At 42.5% G+C, this 18811-nt stretch overlaps 1 protein-coding gene across 2 annotated transcripts; it reads right to left on the minus strand.

Annotated features, from left to right (window-relative positions):
* Positions 1 to 203: 203 nt before the first annotated feature.
* On the minus strand, positions 204 to 15434 carry SLAMF7 (SLAM family member 7). 2 transcript variants are annotated; one of them, XM_065925296.1, is made up of 7 exons: positions 15373 to 15434; positions 5886 to 6218; positions 5496 to 5768; positions 5167 to 5283; positions 4168 to 4271; positions 1973 to 2035; positions 204 to 651 (listed from the first exon to the last, which is right to left on the minus strand). In XM_065925296.1, the coding sequence occupies exons 1-7, from the start codon at positions 15419 to 15421 to the stop codon at positions 520 to 522; spliced, it is 1071 nt and encodes a 356-aa protein (XP_065781368.1). In that variant the 5' UTR covers positions 15422 to 15434; the 3' UTR covers positions 204 to 519. The 2 variants fall into 2 exon arrangements, with proteins under 2 accessions (XP_065781368.1, XP_065781378.1); XM_065925306.1 differs by having other exon boundaries at positions 513 to 1151.
* Positions 15435 to 18811: the final 3377 nt, after the last annotated feature.

The following is an 18811-nucleotide window of genomic DNA, read 5'->3' on the forward strand; positions in this document are numbered from 1 at the left end:
GGAGCAGAATTTGTCACCTCAAAAATGTGTCTCTTTGGCATAAGGATTATTTTGTGCTGATTTTTTTTTACAGAAGTAGCAAAAGCTCTGGAAATGAATAGACCTTCCTCTTTTGTAAGTGACATTTATTTTTACACTTCCCCAATGCAGAAGTTGTTTTCCTTTAAATAAAGGAGACGTTTTACACCCCCAGACCGGGGATCTCAGATCTGTTCCCAACATTTTCATTCAAGTTGTGTATCCAAAAAGACATCCAAAAGCAACCTTCTCTCTCTGCATGTTCCTCATTTGAGTTTCCAGTCAGCCAAACTGTCTTCCACCTGGCTTCTCTTTCCTGGTGCACTTTGACTCCCAAGTCTTGTGTATCCACACTTGACCTCTTGGGTTTCAGGAATCTGTGGTCAGGCCTGCTGCCACTGCCCAGGGAAGCAGTTCCTAAAGGGTCAGTTTCAGGATAGCAGAGAGCACATCTGACCAAAATCAATGTGGGCTCAGCACAACATTTGTGAGCTCAGCATGTCACTGATGAGTCAGCAAATCAGTCCCCTTCTGACTGCTGTCTTCTGTTTCTGCTGCTAAGGTCGGCTGGCCACCCTGAAGTTCTTGCCCTCTTGGCAACCAAACACTTGGTGTATTCCTCATCTCCAAGTCCTGGAAAGGGAACTGTTATTCAAAGGTGTGAATCTGTGTTAACATTTCAACAGAGATGCTTCTAAGCCCCTTGCTTTGAGTTGGCCAATAAATTCCCAGTCAAATTTTCAGGGAGGGATTTGGGGTTTGAGGTGATTTGTCAGGATAGGATGTGGGACTCTTTTTTTTTTTTTTTTTTTTCCTTGCTTCCCCTCACGGCTTGTGGAATCTTAGTACCCTAACCAAGGATTGAACCTGGGCCCTCAGCAGTGAGAGCAGAGTCTTAACCACTGGACCACATGGGAATTCCCAGATTAGGAACTCTTAACTCTGAAGGAGCATAAAGGATAGTTTATTGTGGAGGGAAGTCAGTGTTCTTCACTCTTCCTTCATGTTTCTGGTCAAGTCAATGAATTCTTCTGACGATTTTCTTTGGAGCACATGTTTGTTTAGACGACATTCTTATAAGTAGATGACCTTGGTGTATCTGACGACATGGGCAGGGAGTGGGGTTCTGTTACCTGTTGGGCAGACATAAAGATGCAGAACACTGTAAGGGAGCAGGACTCTGGATCCCCCCAAGAGATACCACTATCCCAGACACTTCACTGCCAAGGGTACCCAACCCAAACCTCCCCACTGTGCTTGCTCCCTTGTTTAATCATTTTGACCTTAGAAAAACTATCCCTCAAGCTTAACCCACATTTATCTTGAATGCTTAATGGACTGAACTTTCCTTTTAACAATCTATCCAAACAAATCTTTCCTATTACTAAGCACAGTGCTTGCCCCATCCTCAATTTTCTGATCTGGTTTGAAGGGGAGTAAGGAAGGCATCCTTGCTTCCGCCAAGCATGATCTCTGAAGGAATAAGCTTTACAAACTTACTGTGTTGGTAGTAATTTGACTGTGGAGGGAGGTGCAAACTTGATGTAACATAGCTAGACCATGGAAAAAAAGAGGAATGTTCTCCTGCCTCAAGTTTACAAGTGACTCGAAATAAGCTGGAGTTGTCTCCCCAGCCATCCCTTTCTCCCAGGCACAGTCTAAGCTGTGGACATTTTCCCATGCCCTCAGTCAGGATCCTGCTGATTTTCCCTATCACTCCTACCTGGAACCTCTCTGCTACTCTATTTGTTCCACTTTATCCCCATTTCAACTCCTAAAACAAAATTCTATCCTTTTCCCCACATACTGTGTAAACTTAAGCAAAGGGAATGGGATATACTGGGTACCTTTTAGTACCAGGGAAAATGAGATCCCTGGGGCCCAAGAAATTCTAGGTAATCTTGAATAAGAGGATGGGACACCTAAGATGAAACTCAGCCCTGAGGGTTCTTACCTTGGGGGATATATGCACAGTGGAATAAACGGTATTTGCCAGGTTTTCCCCTGAAATAGTCCTCTGTTAGAAAACAAAGAATAAACAAAAGAAATTATCACCTACACCCTGGGCCCTTTGAAGAAAAGTTATGATCAACCTAGACAGCATATTAAAAAGCAGAAACATTACTTTGCCAACAAAGGTCTGTCTAGTCAAAGCTATGGTTTTTCTAGTAGTCATGTATGGATGTGAGACTTGGACCGTAAAGAAAGCTGAGCGCTGAAAATTTGATGCTTTTGAACTGTGGTGTTGGAGAAGAATCTTGAGAGTCCCTTGGACTGCAAGGAGATCCAATCAGTCCATCCTAAAGGAAATCAGTCCTGAATATTCATTGGAAGAACTGATGCTAAAGCTGAAACTCCAATGCTTTGGCCATCTAGTGCAAAGAACTGACTCACTTGAAAAGACCCTGATGCTGGGAAAGATTGAAGGTGGGAGAAGGGGACGACAGAGGATGAGATGGTTGGATGGCATCACTGACACAATGGACATGAGTTTGAGTAAACTCCAGGAGTTGGTGATGGACATGGAGGGCTGGAATGCTGTAGTCCATGGGATCACAAAGAGTTGGACACGACTGAGCAGCTGAACTGAACTGAACTGAACACCCTGGGCCACATAGACAAGGCTAAAGAGACATCCAGAATCTGGAGAAGGGAAAGCAGAGGTGTGAGGAGATGGTGAGAGGGAAGAGAGGGTTCTGGAGCTGGAACAGGGAGTGAGAAGTATTCTTGACCGTGACTGCCATTGTAATTATTAATGACTTTTTTCAAGAAGCAATTGCATTATTTTTAAACTGTGTTCTGTTTAAATCACTTAATAAATATGTAATATAAATAAGTCCCATGAGCAATGAATCTCCCAAGTGATTAAAGAATAATTTGAAATAATACTGCTAATGTTGCAAACAAATTCAAATCAGAAAGGGATAAAACAGTGATGACAACAATAACAACAGCTCCTTCCAGACCAGAGAAAGATATCCTGGGTCAGTAAAGTTTGTTCCTGAACATCAAGGACAGTACTGTGGTCTCCAGGGAATGTGTCTTGAGCAGGAGAAGAGGGGGATGTTGGGAAAGTGATCAATTTTGACAAAAGGCAGGCTGAATGGAGCACAGAGAGGTCTCTTCTGTGAGGAAGGAAGGAGCTCCCAGGACATCAACAACTTGGAAGAGGAAACATGATGACTTCTCTTGGAAAAGTTGTAGATAAGTGTAAGAAGATGCATCCTGATCTGGAGGCTTTGACGGCTGGAGTAACACTAAGATTTTGGGGGCTTCAATGTGCTTTAATTTTTTCATTAAGTGGACCAATGTGGAAAGAGCACTATGACCCCAAAGGAGCAAGCCCAGCCTTGGCTACAATGATTGCTCCCAGGGGACCTTTAGAAGCTGTCTACCTAGTTCTTGTCTCAAAACTGCCTCTCTCTTTTTTCTATAAGCAGTTAATCAATTTGGCTCCGCTGGATCTTAGTTGTGGCACACAGGATCTTCATTGCCGAGTGCAGGCTCTCTTAGTTGCAGCATGTGGGATCCAGTTCCCTGACCAGGGATTGAACTCGGGCTTTCTGCATTGGGAGTGTGAAGTCTTAACCACTGGACCACCAGTGAAATCCCCACCTTGTCTCTTGTTATTTGGATTTCTTTCAACTTTATCTTGGGATTTTCTTTTCAAAGAGTTTTCTTTGAATTAACCTTGTGGTCACTGAAGCTTGATGAACTACATGTGGGAAGTCTTGGGTGTGGAACATCTGAGACCCTTCCTACTGGTTCCTTGAATTGCCTCAGAGGAAAAAGCATCTCTGAAGCCCATATTCTGACACCATAACTCAAATATCATGTCAGAATCATATTTCTGTATCCACCATCCTATACAAAAGGAATCAGGTCTGTTGAGTGGCCATTGTGTCAGGGAGGGAAGGAGTGATTCCATGGATCACAGCGTTAGCATTCGCAGCTGGGTCAGAACCAAAGGCTATCAATTCCTGCACAGGAAAGAATCCATAAAGATGGAAGAGATACAGGTGCATTGGGTTTCAAGGGTTCTACATTCTCATTTCTCATGTTGCCCAAATCCTTGGAAAAAGCTCAACTAAATAAAGGAGGGACTCAGAGAGGAGAATCAGGCCCCAGAAAAAATGGGAAAAAACTCACATTACAATAGGAGATTATATCATACTCGGGCACCTCTTCAGAAACGGGAGGAAGGGAAAGAGTTTCCTGATGAGTGTCTGTTTCCTTCTTCACTTCAATGAGCTCTGAAACCAAGTTGAGAGAGAATCAGAGCTGATCCTCCTTCCACTGGCCACCCCTATTGGTCCACCATCCCATTTGAATAACCTACTTAGGGTGACCAACCATCCTGACTTTCCTGTAGCTGAAGGGTTTTCCAGAACATGAGACTTTCAATGCTAAACCCAGGAAAACTCCAAGTTGGACTGGTGACCCTCATCACTTTGCTTCCCAAACTCTACACAGGAAGCAGAGGAGATCATAAATGCTTCCTCAGTGTTTCCAGGAGGGAAAGAAGATCTCAGTGTCTGCAGTTCATTCCTAACTGATGCTTAGGTCCCTCCCTGATACCCTGAGTGGACGGTATCAGGGGGAACCCAAGAAGACAAATCAGCAGGGTTTAGGGATATGGGGTATGGCATGGAGAAAGACAGACAATGCCTTCTCCAGGAAGAATGTATCTAGACTGAGGTGTGGAGTAAAGGGAAATCTCTGGAGTTGATCCAATGGAGAGAATTGGGATGGGCTTGGGGCTCTGACAGGGATGGGCTGACAGGAGGGTGCTGCTCTCTGGACCTCAGTGTTGGAGTTCATGGCCTCCCAGTCAGGGGAGCAGAGTCAGCTGTGTGGGGCCTGTGTCAGCAGGAGGGCTACACTAGTAAGTCCCTCTGGGGGGAAGGAGAAGGCAGGCACTGGAGAAGGAACTGAGACAACCTTGGCCTTTGGATAGAAATTAAAGTATTCTCTCCACTCCAGAACTAAGGACTGCCAATCGATGGCGCTGTCCTTTAGGACAGACTGTGGCTTCTTCATTTCTGCATTCTTAGTGCCAGGCACAAAGCTTGGCACACAGTTCAACATATGCTTGTTGAATGAATGAGGGAGAAGATGCAAGATTGAGGTAAACAGTACATACTCTACCTTTTTTTCTTGTTCTTCGTATGATGAAAATAATTAACATCAGTGTAAGGGAACAGAGCAGGATGAACGGCAACAGGACGTAGAGGATCACGTAGAGAGCCAGGCCACCAGCAGCACCTTTAAAAAGAATGGGTGGAGGCACAGCGCAGGGAGAAGAGTCAGCTAGGGAAAATGGCCCGATTTTTGGAGCAATTGCAACCTTCCTCCCATATCTCATGATTTCCCCAGGGCTTCTAGTTTTCACAAAAGATTTGTTTGCATGGGAACCAGGAGAAAAATATATAGATCTTAAGAACAGGGGCTCCTGGAGAAAGAGGAGAGACAGTCACCTTCACAGAGATTCTGGGCAAAGATAGGGTTTGAGGAGTTGCTGCTGATGGGGTTACTGGCCATGCAGATGAAGGTCATATCACTTTTCTCCCACCTCCAGGATATGGGGAGGATGGAGCCACTGTGGGATTCATTGGTTGCCTGGTCCAGAGACTTCCAGCTGTAAGTTACATCCTCTTCTCCATGTTCCATGGAGCATGTGAGATTGGTTACACAGGTGCCATTCTTATTGTCCTGCAGGCCTATGATGACTTTGGGCTTTGACAGGTACTCTGTAAGAGAAATAGACAACCAAATAGACATCCAGCCTTTGTTTGAACAGCTTCAATATCAGGGAGTTCACCACTTTATGAAGGCAGTCATCCACCTTAGGACCTGATTCTGCTCACCATAGACACGCAGCTCATACTCCTGGGTGAGGGGATCCTGGAGCGTTGAGCTGTGTATCTCCACACGGTAGATACCTGAGTCATTCTTCTTCAGTCTGCTGAGCTTCAGGGAATAGCCTTCGTGTGGGAAATTCACTCTTTCCTTGTTACGCTTTTGGGTCACTATGATGAGGGCTTTTTTGTCTCCCGTTTTTGGCTGTATGGTGATGAGAGTGGTTGAATTGAAGACCCAGATAATGCTGTCAACTAGACTTACTGAGAGATTCAGAGGGAAAATCACAGACCCACCAATGGCACCAACCAGCTTCTTTGGGATTCCAGAGGCTGCTGGCCCTGCAGAAACAGAACCATAAAGCTGAGTCCCTGCCCTTGCCACTAATTACTCACTCCCTTTGGGTCTCGGAAAGGTTCCAAGAAACCCTTTCAGCCTAACCTAACCAGCCCCAGGAAACCCTTTGGGACCTCCTCACACAAAGACATTGAGGTCAGAATTCTCTGCCTGAAAGGAGTGTTGGCAGGTAAACCCACCCCATTTCCAGAGACCTCTGGTTGAAAAGACCAAGCTCTGAGGTACACCGTGAAACCCAACTCCAGCCTTGAAAAGTTTCCATAGAGGAACTGTAGGGAGGTTACTGTTCAAGCTCCACTTAGGACTTCCAGGATGTGAATGGGAGAGCCGATTTTGATGTAGATGAAGAAGGTAGCAGTCTATGTGACCTGGGGCAGAGGTTCTCAAGCACAAGCCAGAGCATTGAGAAGAAAGCTATAAGTTCTTAAAGACAATGGTAACATAGAAGTTTGAGGATGATTTATTTTTCTATGTTTTTAAATTAATTTATTTTTTACTGAAGGATAAATGCTTTACAGAATTTTGCTGTTTTCTGTCAAACCTCAACATGAATCAGCCATAGTCCCATCTCCCTCCTCATCCTACTCCTCTAGATTGATACAGAGCCCCTGTTTGAGTTTCCTGAGCCATACAGCAAATTCCCGTTGGCTATCTATTTTACATATGGTAATATCACCTCACACCAGTCAGAATGGCCATCACCAAGAAGCCTACAAACAATAAATGCTGGAGAAGGTGTGGGAAAAAGGGAACGCTCCTGCACTGTTGGGAACATAAACTGATACAGCCACTATGGAAGAGGGTATGGAGATTCTATCTCCATACCAGAATATGGTATGATCCAGCAATCCCACTTCTTGACATAAACCTTGTGGAAACCAAAATTGAAAGAGACACATGTATCCTATTGTTCACTGAAGCACTATTTGCAATAGCTAGAATATGGAAGCAACCTAGATGTCCATCGACAGATGAATGGATAGAGAAGTTGTGGTCTATATACACAATGGGCCTGTGTGAATAGATTTAAGGGACTAGATCTGATAGACAGAGAGCCTGATGAACTATGGATGGAGGTTTGTGACATTGTACAGGAGACAGGGATCAAGACCATCCCCATGGAAAGGAAATGCAAAACGGCAAAATGGTTGTCTGAGGAGACCTTACAAATAACTGTGAAATGAAGAGAAGTGAAAAGCAAAGGAGAAAAGGAAAGATATTCCCATTTGAATGCAGAGTTCCAAAGAATAGCCAGGAGAGATAAGAAAGCATTCCTCAGTGATCAATGCAAAGAAGTAGAGGAAAACAACAGAATCGGAAAGACTAGATATCTCTTCAAGAAAATTAGAGATACCAAGGTAGCAAGAGATACCATTTCATGCAAAGATGGGTTTGATAAAGGACAGAAATGGTGTGGACCTAACAGAAGCAGAAAATATTAAGAAGAGGTGGCAAGAATACACAGAAGAACTGTACAAAAAAGATCTTCACGACCCAGATAATCAGAATGGTGTGATCACTGACCTAGAGCCAGACATCCTGGAATGTGAAGTCAAGTGGGCCTTAGAAAGCATCACTACGAACAAAGCTAGTGGATGTGATGGGATTCCAGTTGAGCTATTTCAAATCCTGAAAGATGATGCTGTGAAAGTGTTGCACTCAATATGCCAGCAAATTTGGAGAACTCAGCAGTGGCCACAGGACTGGAAAAGGTCCGTTTTCATTCCAATCCCTAAGAAAGGCAATCCCAAAGAGTGCTCAAACTACCGCACAGTTGGACTCATCTCACACGCTAGTAAAGTAATGCTCAAAATTCTCCAAGCCAGGTTTCAGCAGTATGTGAACTGTGAACTTCCAGATGTTCAAGCTGGTTTTAGAAAAGGCAGCGGAACCAGAGGAACCAAATTGCCAATATCTGCTGGATCATCAAAAAAGCAAGAGAGTTCCAGAAAAACATCTATTTTTGTTTTATTGACTACGACAAAGCCTTCAACTGTGTGGATCACAATAAACTGTGGAAAATTCTGAAAGAAATGGGAATACCAGACCACCTGACTTGCCTCTTCATAAACCTGTATGCAGGTCAAGAAGCAACAGTTAGAACTGGGCGTGGACCAACAGACTGGTTCCAAATAGGAAAAGGAGTATGTCAAGGCTATATATTGTCAACCTGTTTATTTAACTTCTATGCAGAGTCCATCATGAGAGATGCTGGGCTGGAAGAAGCACAAGCTGGAATCAAGATTGCCAGAAGCAATATCAATAACCTCAGATATGCAGATGACACCACCCTTATGGCAGAGAGTGAAGAGGAACTAAAAGCCTCTTGATGAAAGTGAAAGAGGAGAGTGAAAAAGTTGGCTTAAAGCTCAATAGTCAGAAAACTAAGATCATGGCATCTGGTCCCATCACTTCATGGGAAATAGATGGGGAGACAGTGGAAACAGTGTCAGACTTTATTTTTGGGGGCTCCAAAATCACTGCAGGTGGTGACTGCAGCCATGCAATTAAAAGATGCTTACTCCTTGGAAGGAAAGTTATGACCAACCTAGACAGCATATTAAAAAGCAGAGACTTTGCCAACAAAGGTCCATCTGGTCAAGGCTATGGTTTTTCCAGTGGTCATGTATGGATGTGAGAGTTGGACTGTGAAGAAAGCTGAGCACCGAAAAATGGATGCTTTTGAACTGTGGTGTTGGAGAAGACTCTTGAGAGTCCCTTGAACTGCAAGGAGATCCAACCAGTCCATCCTGAAGGAGATCAGTCCTGGGTGTTCATTGGAAGGACTGATGCTGAAGCTGAAACTCCAGTACTTTGGCCACATCATGCGAAGGGTTGACTGATTGGAAAAGACCCTGATGCTGGGAGGGATTGGGGGCAGGAGACGGGGACGACAGAAGATCAGATGGCTGGATGGCATCACCGACTCGATGGGCATGAGTTTGAGTAAACTCCGGGAATTGGTGATAGACAGGGAGGCCTGGTGTGCTGCGATTCATGGGGTCGCAAAGAGTCGGACACAACTAAGCGGCTGAACTGAACTGAACTGATTGACCAAGCATTCAGGCTTTTTTTTGTTTCACAACTAGATCTCGTACCATAGTATTTTCTACCATCCCAGCACTCATGTAGCTCATAACCCATCTAGTAAAACACAAATTCTTGCAACTGGCTTATCCAGATATCTAAAATCATGAGAGCCTGAAAGTGAAAATGTTAGTCGCTCAGTCATGTCTGACTCTTTGCCACCCCATGGACTATAGCCCGCCAGGTTCCTCTGTCCATGAGATTCTCCAGGCAAGAATACTGGAGTGGGTAGCCATTCCCTTATCCACGAGATCTTCCCAACACAAGGATCAAACCCAGGTCTCCCATATTGCAGGCAAATTCTTTACCATCTGAGATGCCAGAATAAGTTTTTTTTTTAATCTAAAATCATAATTCCTATTAACATTCAACTACCCTAGAAAGTATTATTCCCAAATAACTATGTTGCTGTTACTAAGGGTTTATTCTGTGTCAAATATTTTTTTGTAAATATTACACCTGTGACTTAGAGCAATCCTGAAAATTCGTTTTGATCCTTCTATCAGGGATCAGCAACTTTATACGCCATGGGCCAAATCTGGTTTGCCCCTGTTTTGAAAATAAAGTTTTATTGGAACACAGCCATATTCTTTCCATAGCAGCAGTCTATGACTGCTTTCCCACTACAAAGGTTGAATTTGACAGTTGTGATAAAAATCATATTGCCTACAAAACTTAAAATATTTACTATGTGACCCTTCATAGCAAAAGTTTGTTAACTGGATTTGATTTTAAAAGAGCAAAAACTCAAGTAAATTGTCCAAGAGCACAAAGTTAGCAGGTGATAATTTGAGGGTTTAACCCAATGTCATTCCAGTGCTGGAGCCTGAACTCTTTACACTACAGCTCAGTTTGAAGGTCCCTTGGCATTTGTTACAGCTCCAGCCCTTTCCATTACTCCCCATCCTCAGTTCCCTCTAGGGTTTAGGTGTCCACTCTGAAACCCAGGGGCCTCATTGAATCCTGATTTCTCATTCAAGTCCTTTCTTGACCTTCCTTCAGGTGCAAGCAGTTCTACAAATGCCCCGGAGTATGGGAATCTGTTGCTACCAAATGTTGACCTAGTCCTCTGATCACAAATTTTTCTGTGCAAGAACTGGTTTCTCTTCCTGGGTGAATGCTTTTTAGGAGTTGGTTTTTGCTTTTAAACATTTTCCTCTCTATAATTTACCAGTCAGTGCATATATACTTTGGATCACTCAAGCCTTTGTCAAATCACCCTGTTAAGTAAGCAGATTTTTTTTTTTAACTGCCCTCCTTGCTTCGCTAATACTAAGGGAAAGATGATTTTTCGTTGCTCTCTCTTTGGTTATCTCATGAGATGTCATAATAGTCCCAGTAAATGTTACAGACAAAAATTAATTTTATTTTGAATTTTTGATTTGTCAGCTAAAGCATTCATTCTTTTACTTCAATCACAAGATGGAAGGGGTGAATATTTTGAAATCAAGTAAAGACTGGCTATGACTTGCCCCTAAGTAGATGAATTTCCTGGGTTAGGGCACATTTCAGTATACTTTTTTTTCACTTGAGGTTTTGGGGGATGTTTAAGTTGGGGAGGTGATAAAACCGTAAGAATGTGACTTTAGTGTTTTAGCACTCATACAGCACTTAAGGCACGAGTAAATAATTGTTCTTTTTACATCTCTACATATGTAGTTCTATCTCCCCAGGGTACCTTTTAAGAAATGTGGATTTTGTGAAGACATTAAAAATGTCTTCAAATTCATTGTTCCTCATTAGAATTAAACTGGAGGACAATACAGTGCAAACTACCAGCAGGAACCTAGATGGAGGGTATTGTTCTGTCTTTATTGTATCTTCAGGATGAAAAGAAGTATCATACAAGAGGAAAGTGGTTCCACGCCATTCCGTTATGTGAGCTCAGAGGTTAGGGGGCTGGACTGGTGAATCCTAACCAATTTTGCTTCCTCTTCCCAGTTGACTGTCTCTTGATCCAGAAACAAGACACTTCTCTTCTCAGTTGTTAAGACTGAACTAAAGCTTCCCTTTCTTGGGTGGCTCCCCCACCTTCAGGGTGTGGCCCTCTCTAGGGTTTTAGCACATCTAGGTGGGTCATGCTCTGCTCACTCAGTCATTCCTTCTTTTAACAAGTGTTTGTTTAGCTCCATATTTTGGCCAAATACTGTTTAGGAACTGGAGGGTATAAGTGGGGAGCAAAATAATCATGATCCTTGCACTCATGGAATTGGAAGAGAGTCATCAAATAAGTAACAACATGTGTTGTGAAAGAGGAAGTGACAGGTACTCAGGGTACACACATTGGGGGATAGGGTATGTAACATGTGTGATCAGAAGGGCCTAGAGAATGGGTGGCTATTCACATTTATCTACAAGGCCTGGAGGTTTGGGCCCCATGAGATTCCCACCTGGATCAGTGCAGTGAATATTGTAACTTGCCTCCTCTGCATCCATTTCACTCCTTCCTCATTTTGTAGCAGTCAAATGGTTTGGATGAGACTGACAGGCACTCAACTCAAGTAGTAGCCTTTCTCTGGCATTAGTTCAGGGGTATCACATGTCCCAGGTTGACTGTGTCTAGAGAAGCCCAGGATTTTTGCTCCTAGGCAAGCAGAAGTTGATGCTGTGGGATGATATGAAGCCTTGGATGTCTACTCACTTAACCACCAGACAAGCAATCAGGACTCCCCCCTCAGCTGATCCCCAGTTTATGTCCTAACTCACGCTTTTGTTGGTGCTTTATCCTTTTCTCTGCCCATCAAAATCATATTTAATACTCATAAAGCCTATTTCAAAGCCCTTCCCTGAGAAAGTCTTCAACTTTTTCTCACACTTAACCCCTTGAAATTCCACCATGATTGTCATTTTATTTTCCACTTTAAATTCCCTAGAAGGAGCTATTGCCCTGGCAGGTGACTAGACATATCATTTTGCTGTGAGTTAGCAGATGACTGATCTACAGGCATTAGGTTCCAGATCCCTTGGTGATGGGGTCTAGGATCTCATCCAGGGATGAGTGGAGATGACCTCTCTTCTCAGGCAGCTTGGGGCAGTGTAAAACAGTTAGAACTCTGGGCTAACTGGGTGTCAGGAGACTTAGGTTCCATTCTGGTTCCTCTGTAATAACAACTCCAGCAATGCATACTTGATAATGAGTATTCCCTTTCTTGATCCTCAAAGCAACTCTGTGTGATAGAGGTTAAGCTACATTTTATAGATAAATAAATTGGGGCTCCAAGATGCTGAGTGACTTTCCCAAGACCCCAAACTGGAAAGTGGCAGATGTGACAAGAGGAGATAGTTTGTTCCTCGGCCTCCTCTAAACACCCTCATTCTTTCCACTTCTACCTCCCACTACTGCTTTGAGTTTCAGTATTCTAAAGTCTCACAGGAGAAAAGGAATAACCTTTATTCACCAGAATTTGGGTGAGGATGAAGGGTGAATACAGATGTGAAAGCTTTTTTTGAGAAGCACAGAGCACTCTGAACCATGGTGGGGGGCACAGGGGAAGCAGGTAGTAGTGATATAAGAGACAGGCTTTGAGAAAGCTTCCTATTTTTTGGTCTCATTTCTACAAGAATCGCTAAAAGTGAGATTTCCCAAAACCTCTTTTGGGTGGTTTCTCAGCAAGGTAAGCTTCTTAGAAGGTGGTCTGGAACCTAATGCATACACATCAGTCACTGGCTAATGAACAGCAAAAGAGAATGTCCAGTCACTGCACAGGGAGATAGCTCCTACAGTGAGCATTCCCACCTATTCTTGGAAGTGGAGGGAGCTGGGGAAGAAGACCCTTTGCTTTCTGCCCTGGCCAAGTCTCAGATATTTTTGGCACCAGGAGAGTCAACCCTAAGATGCTCTTCATAACAAGAAGGGACCACAGCTCCTCCCCTTTGCCACATGCCTTTCCTTTGGGTTGTCACCTCCCAAAACTTCCTTCTTCTGTCTTTTTCAACACCTCCTCGATACCGTCTCACCCACTCTTTCTAATTTCATTTTATTAACTTTCTCCTCAACACTATTGTATAATAGAATCACCATTAAATTGTGCCCATTTTCCAGATGAGAATACTGAGGTTGCAAGAGTTACTCCTTAGCCCTTCTGAATTTGGCTAGAGTGATCCTTGGTTGGTGCATCCACATTCTGACAATGGAGTTACCTATTCTTCTTGGGCATTTCCAGTGCCTGTCTTGACTTCATGTACCTGGAGAGGGAAGGAATCCCTGGGGAAGTTTCAGCTCAAGTATGCATTTATCAGGCACTTTTCCTGGGAGTACAGTATTAGCCAGTTAGTTTGCTGTGCTGAAATGAGCACTGGCGTTGGAAACTCAGTCTCTGCTCTACCTCCGAATAGCTATATGATCTTGCCTAAGACATTTGACCTCTCAGAGCCTATATTTTGGGGATAATAATACCTATTTTGTAAACTTGTGAGGAAATTGTATGAAAAGTGCCTTGTGTAATAGGAGCTTAATAAATGTTGAATTATTATTATATTGTTTTGCATTTGGTATCTCATTTAAAACATCACAATAATTTGCAAGTTAGATTTCATTTTCTGTTATGTACTTGTAAGCAAGAAGTTTCAGAGGCTTTAAAAAACCTATTCATGCTCAGGACTGGTGCACTGGGATGACCCAGAGGGATGGGGTGGGGAGGGAGGTGAGAGGGGGGTTCAGGATGGGGAACACATGTAAATCCATGGCTGATTCATGTCAATGTATGGCAAAACCACTACAATATTGTAAAGTAATTAGCTTCCAACTAATAAAAATAAATGAAAAAAAAAAAAGAAAGAAAGAAACCTATTTACAATAATATAGTTACTATCAAACACAGGACTTCTTGTCCAGGGGCAACACCCCTTCCATGGTCCTACCTCCTGGAAGCTCTAGAACAACCTTGGATTGTCCTTTCAATCACAGGAGGTGTAGCATGCAGGCTGCCACAGTCTCTTGGAGTAGGGCAAACGCTTGCAACCTGCTGCCCCTGGTCAGGCTTCAGGTGAGCACTTGGGTTTTGAAAAGTCCTGCCATGTTTCCCCCCACCTCACTATCCCCAAGTTTCACTTCTGATCACCATTTCTGTTCAGGAGTGGTTTTTAAAGTGTGGGTCTATACCAGGACCAGGTGCTTCCTAAAAATGGAAACTTCTAACGAACTCAAAGAGGGTGAGAGACTGTTGATGCTGAACACTTCAAGAGGTCTGGTGCTGGGGAGGAAAGGATTGGTTTTCTAAGCAGAGACTGGTTGGATTGCTTGGCTTAAGAGAGAAAATTCAAATGTTCTCTGCCATTAAAATGGTTGTTAAATGCATAATCATTTAAAATATTTTTTCTAAATAACATACTTATATTGACATTAATATAAAACATGGGCTTCTCTGGTGGCTCAGTGGTAAAGAACCTGCCTGCTAGTGCAGCAGATGCAGGTTTGATCCCTGGGTCAGGAAGACACCTTGGAGACAGAAATGGCAGCCTACTCCAGTATTCTTGCCTGGGAATTACCATGAAGAGAGGAGCATGGCAGGCTACAGCCCACGTGATCACAAAAGAGTTGGACACGACTTAGCAACTAAACTACAATGAAAATATAAAACTTAGAAATATATGTATAAATGTTATAAATATATTTAAATTAAAACATTTAAAATACATATTTCTAAGTAAATAAATATACACTTGTACCATCTCACCATCTCATTTTGTTTTAAAAATTACTCTCAAAATGAGGAAGAGCTGAGGTCTGGAGAAGATGACATTCTTCGTCTAATTCATGGCAGACTCCAGATTAGAACACAGGTCTTCCTGATACCAAATACCACTTCTTTCAGCCTTTCCTCCCCTGGGACAGTCAGAAGAGCAGTCAACCCCCAAAGTCATTCCTTCTCCTGTCCCTCCAGTCTCTTTCTGCCCTCTGTGATTCAGATACCACAGGAAACGAAAAGCAATATTACATGAGAGATAGAGCTTGCTGAGTTGAGCCAGAGCTCCAGAGTGGAGCCAGGAGCCTGGAGCTACGCACAGGATGGGGTAGACTGTCAGGAAAATAAGAGATTTGGTTGTACTCACCTGTGAGCTGGCAGAGGAGAAAGATGACGCATGCTGGGGCGCCAATCATATTGCTCTCTGGATGTCAGTCACTGAAATAAACCCACTTCCCTTCTGTAGTGCTTATATCTCTTCCCCAGTTGGAAGGCGGGGTCATGGGTTAATGAGTCAGTGACTTTTTACCCTCTTTTTTTTTTTTTTTTTTTTAACTTTTATTTGCATTTATTTTCTGCAGCATTTATTCCCGGGCCATAAGTTTTTGTTTCTTCAGTTTCTTCTGGGATATCTTTTTCTTCTGTGCAACCTCCTCTTCTGGTTTAGGAACAATCTGTTCTTTTTCTGTAAGGATCATCTCAATGTGGCAGGGAGAGCTCATGTAGGGGTTGATCCGACCGTGAGTTCTGTAAGTCCTGCGCCGCATCTTGGGGGCTTTGTTCACTTGGATGTGCTCAATGACCAGAGAATCTACATCTAAGCCTTTAAGTTCGGCATTACTCTCTGCATTTTTGAGCATGTGTAGTAAAAATTCAGCCCTCTTTTTGGGCCATCAACCCTGCGTCCAGCCCCACTGTTTGGCCTGTGCACACCTACCAACTCCACCATTGTAACGACAGGATGGCACACATTGCTTCTTTAAAGTGACATCCTTCAGATACTTGGTGGCTTTTCGGATATGCATACCCTTTATGGCCTGGGCAGTCTCACGAGTGTTCTTAAAGTGAACACGAAGATTTGAACCTCTTGATTTGCATGATTTGTGGGGTTTTCTGGGTCGAGTGAATAGCGCACCATTTTTAAGGGTCAGCTCAGGCCGCTTACCGGAAAAAGCTCCCCTCATGTTTACAAGGAATGACTAAACAACTAATGACTGAAGCTATATGGTCAGTTCTTTTTGCTATACCATAGGACCTCTCAGAGATTCAGAAGAGAGAACATGGAAGGAAATAGAAGCTTATATGGAGAATGAAAGAGTTGCACTGGAGATAATCTCTTGAGCTTTTCAGAGTTCCAGGAGTACCTGAATTCTTTTATGTATTCCTCACAACAATCTTGTGAGTAAAATACTTCCATAATCCCTAGTTTTACAGATGAGAAAATGAAGGATTAGAGTATATTACAGCAAAATTAGGTAGTTCTTTAATCAAAAGAAAACATTATAATAGTAAAAAAAAAAAAAAAGCCATGTGGTGGGAGAAGATATTTGTATTATAATCCATTTATTCTACAAGGGTCTTGTATCCATAACACATGGTTGTCCCACTGTTCCAGCACCATTTATTGAAAAGATTGTCCTTTCTGTATTGAATTGTTTTTATACCTCTTTCAAAAAGCAGTTAATCATACTTGTGTGTGTATATTTTGAGATTCACTATTCCATTGCTTCCATGTCCTGGCTATTATAAACAGTGCTGTGATGAACATTGAGGTGCACATGTCTCTCTCAGATCTGGTTTCCTCAGTGTGTATGCCCAGAAGTGGGATTGCTGGGTCATATGGCAGTTCTATTTCCAGGTTTTTAAGAAATCTCCACACTGTTCTCCATAGCGGCTGTACTAGTTTGCATTCCCACCAACAGTGTAAGAGGGTTCCCTTTTCTCCACACCCTCTCCAGCATTTATTGCTTCTAGGCTTTTGGATAGCAGCCATCCTGACTGGCACGTAATGGTACCTCGTTGTGGTTTTGATTTGCATTTCTCTGATAATGAGTGATGTTGAGCATCTTTTCATGTGGTTGTTAGCCATCTGTATGTCTTCTTTGGAGAAATGTCTGTTTAGTCCTTTGGCCCATTTTTTTATTGGGTCATTTATTTTTCTGGAATTGAGCGGCAGGAGTTGCTTGTATATGTTTGAGATTAATCCTTTGTTGCTTCGTTTGCTATTATTTTCTCCCAATCTGGGGGCTGTCTTTTCACCGTGCTTATAGTTTCCTTTGTTGTGCAAAAGCTTTTAAGTTTCATTAGGTCCCATTTGTTTATTTTTGCTTTTATTTCCAATATTCTGGGAGGTGAGTCACAGAGGATCCTGCTGTGATTTTATGTCGGAGAGTGTTTTGCCTATGTTCTCCTCTAGGAGTTTTATAGTTTCTGGTCTTACATTTAGATCTTTAATCCATTTTGAGTTTATTTTTGTGTATGGTGTTAGAAAGTGTTTTAGCTTCATTCTTTTCCAAGTGGTTGACCAGTTTTTCCAGTACCACTTGTTAAAGAGGTTTTCTTTTTTCCATTGTATATTCTTACCTCCTCCCATTGAAGTTTTAAGCCAGCTTTTTCACTTTCTTCTTTCACCTTCGTCAAGAGGCTCTTCAGTTCCTATTTTCTTCCTGACATTAGAGTGGTATCATTTTATTATCTGAGGTTGTTAATGTTTCTCCTGGGAATCTTGTGATTCATCCAGCCTGGCATTTCACATGATGTACTCTGCATTTAATTTAAGTAAGCAGGGTGACAATATACAGCCTTGATGTACTCCTTCCCCAATTTTGAACCAGTCCATCGTTTCATGTCTGGTTCTAACTGTTGCTTCTTGACTTGCATGCATATTTCTCAGGAGGCAGGTAAGGTGGTCTGGTATTCCCATCTCTTTAAGAATTTTCCACAATTTGTCATGATCCACACAGTCAAAGGCTTTAGTGTAGTCAATGAAGCAGAAGTAGATGTTTTTCTGGAATTCCCTTTCTTTCTTTACAATCCATTTACCAGTTCAACTAATGTGTAGAAATATTATGTGTACTAGATTCTTTTACCATCAATCCTTAATATCTTATCTTAAATAAAACCTCTACATACATTGAGAATCATGTCAGGTAAAGTTATAATTTTTGCTTCAATTATCAGACATAATTTAGAAAACTCCAGGGAAGAAGGATAGGAAATTACCTGTTTGCCCAGCGGTTAGGACTCAGAGCTTAAACTGCAAGGTCTGGGTTCAATCCATGCTTAGGAACTAAGATCCTGCAAGCTGCATGGAGTGGCAAAAAAAGAAAAAGAAAGAAAGAAAGAAAGAAAAGAGAAAGATAGGCCATTACATTTTCTCATATATTTTTACTCTTCCCATTACTCTTTCCTTATGCTTGATGTTACAAACTTCTTTCTTTTTTCTTTCTGTTTCTAGATATTCCTTTGGCCATTTTTCTAGGGTACGTCTGTTGGTGACAAATTCTGTTAGTTTTCCCTCACATTCAGGATGTCTTGATTTCACTTTCATTTTCTGGGTATAGAATTCAAGGTTGAAGGGGAAGGAGTCAAGATGGCGGAGGGTTGGGATGGGGAGACCACTTTCTCCCCTACAAATTCATCAAAAAAATATTTGAATGCTGAGCAAACTTCACAAAACAACTTCTGACCACTAGCAGAAGACATTAGGCACCCAGAAAAGCAGACCATCATCTTTGAAAGGAGGTAGGACAAAATAGAAAGAGAGACAAAAGAGCTAGGGACGGAGACCCATCCCAGGAAGGGAG

The sequence above is a fragment of the Muntiacus reevesi genome, chromosome 1 (assembly GCF_963930625.1).
Source record: "Muntiacus reevesi chromosome 1, mMunRee1.1, whole genome shotgun sequence".
NCBI lineage: Eukaryota > Metazoa > Chordata > Mammalia > Artiodactyla > Cervidae > Muntiacus > Muntiacus reevesi.

Excerpts from the sequence above, each read along its gene's own strand:
- SLAMF7 (XM_065925296.1), bottom strand. The coding sequence starts at position 15,421 with ATGATTGGCGCCCCAGCATGCGTCATCTTTCTCCTCTGCCAGCTCACA. Across the intron at positions 5,284-5,495 it reads TGCCCAGAATCTCTGTGAAG|GTGCTGCTGGTGGCCTGGCT; the intron begins GTGACTGTCTCT and ends TTCTTTTTAAAG. Across the intron at positions 652-1,972 it reads CTGTGCATATATCCCCCAAG|GACTTGGAGATGAGGAATAC; the intron begins GTAAGAACCCTC and ends TTCCCTTTCCAG.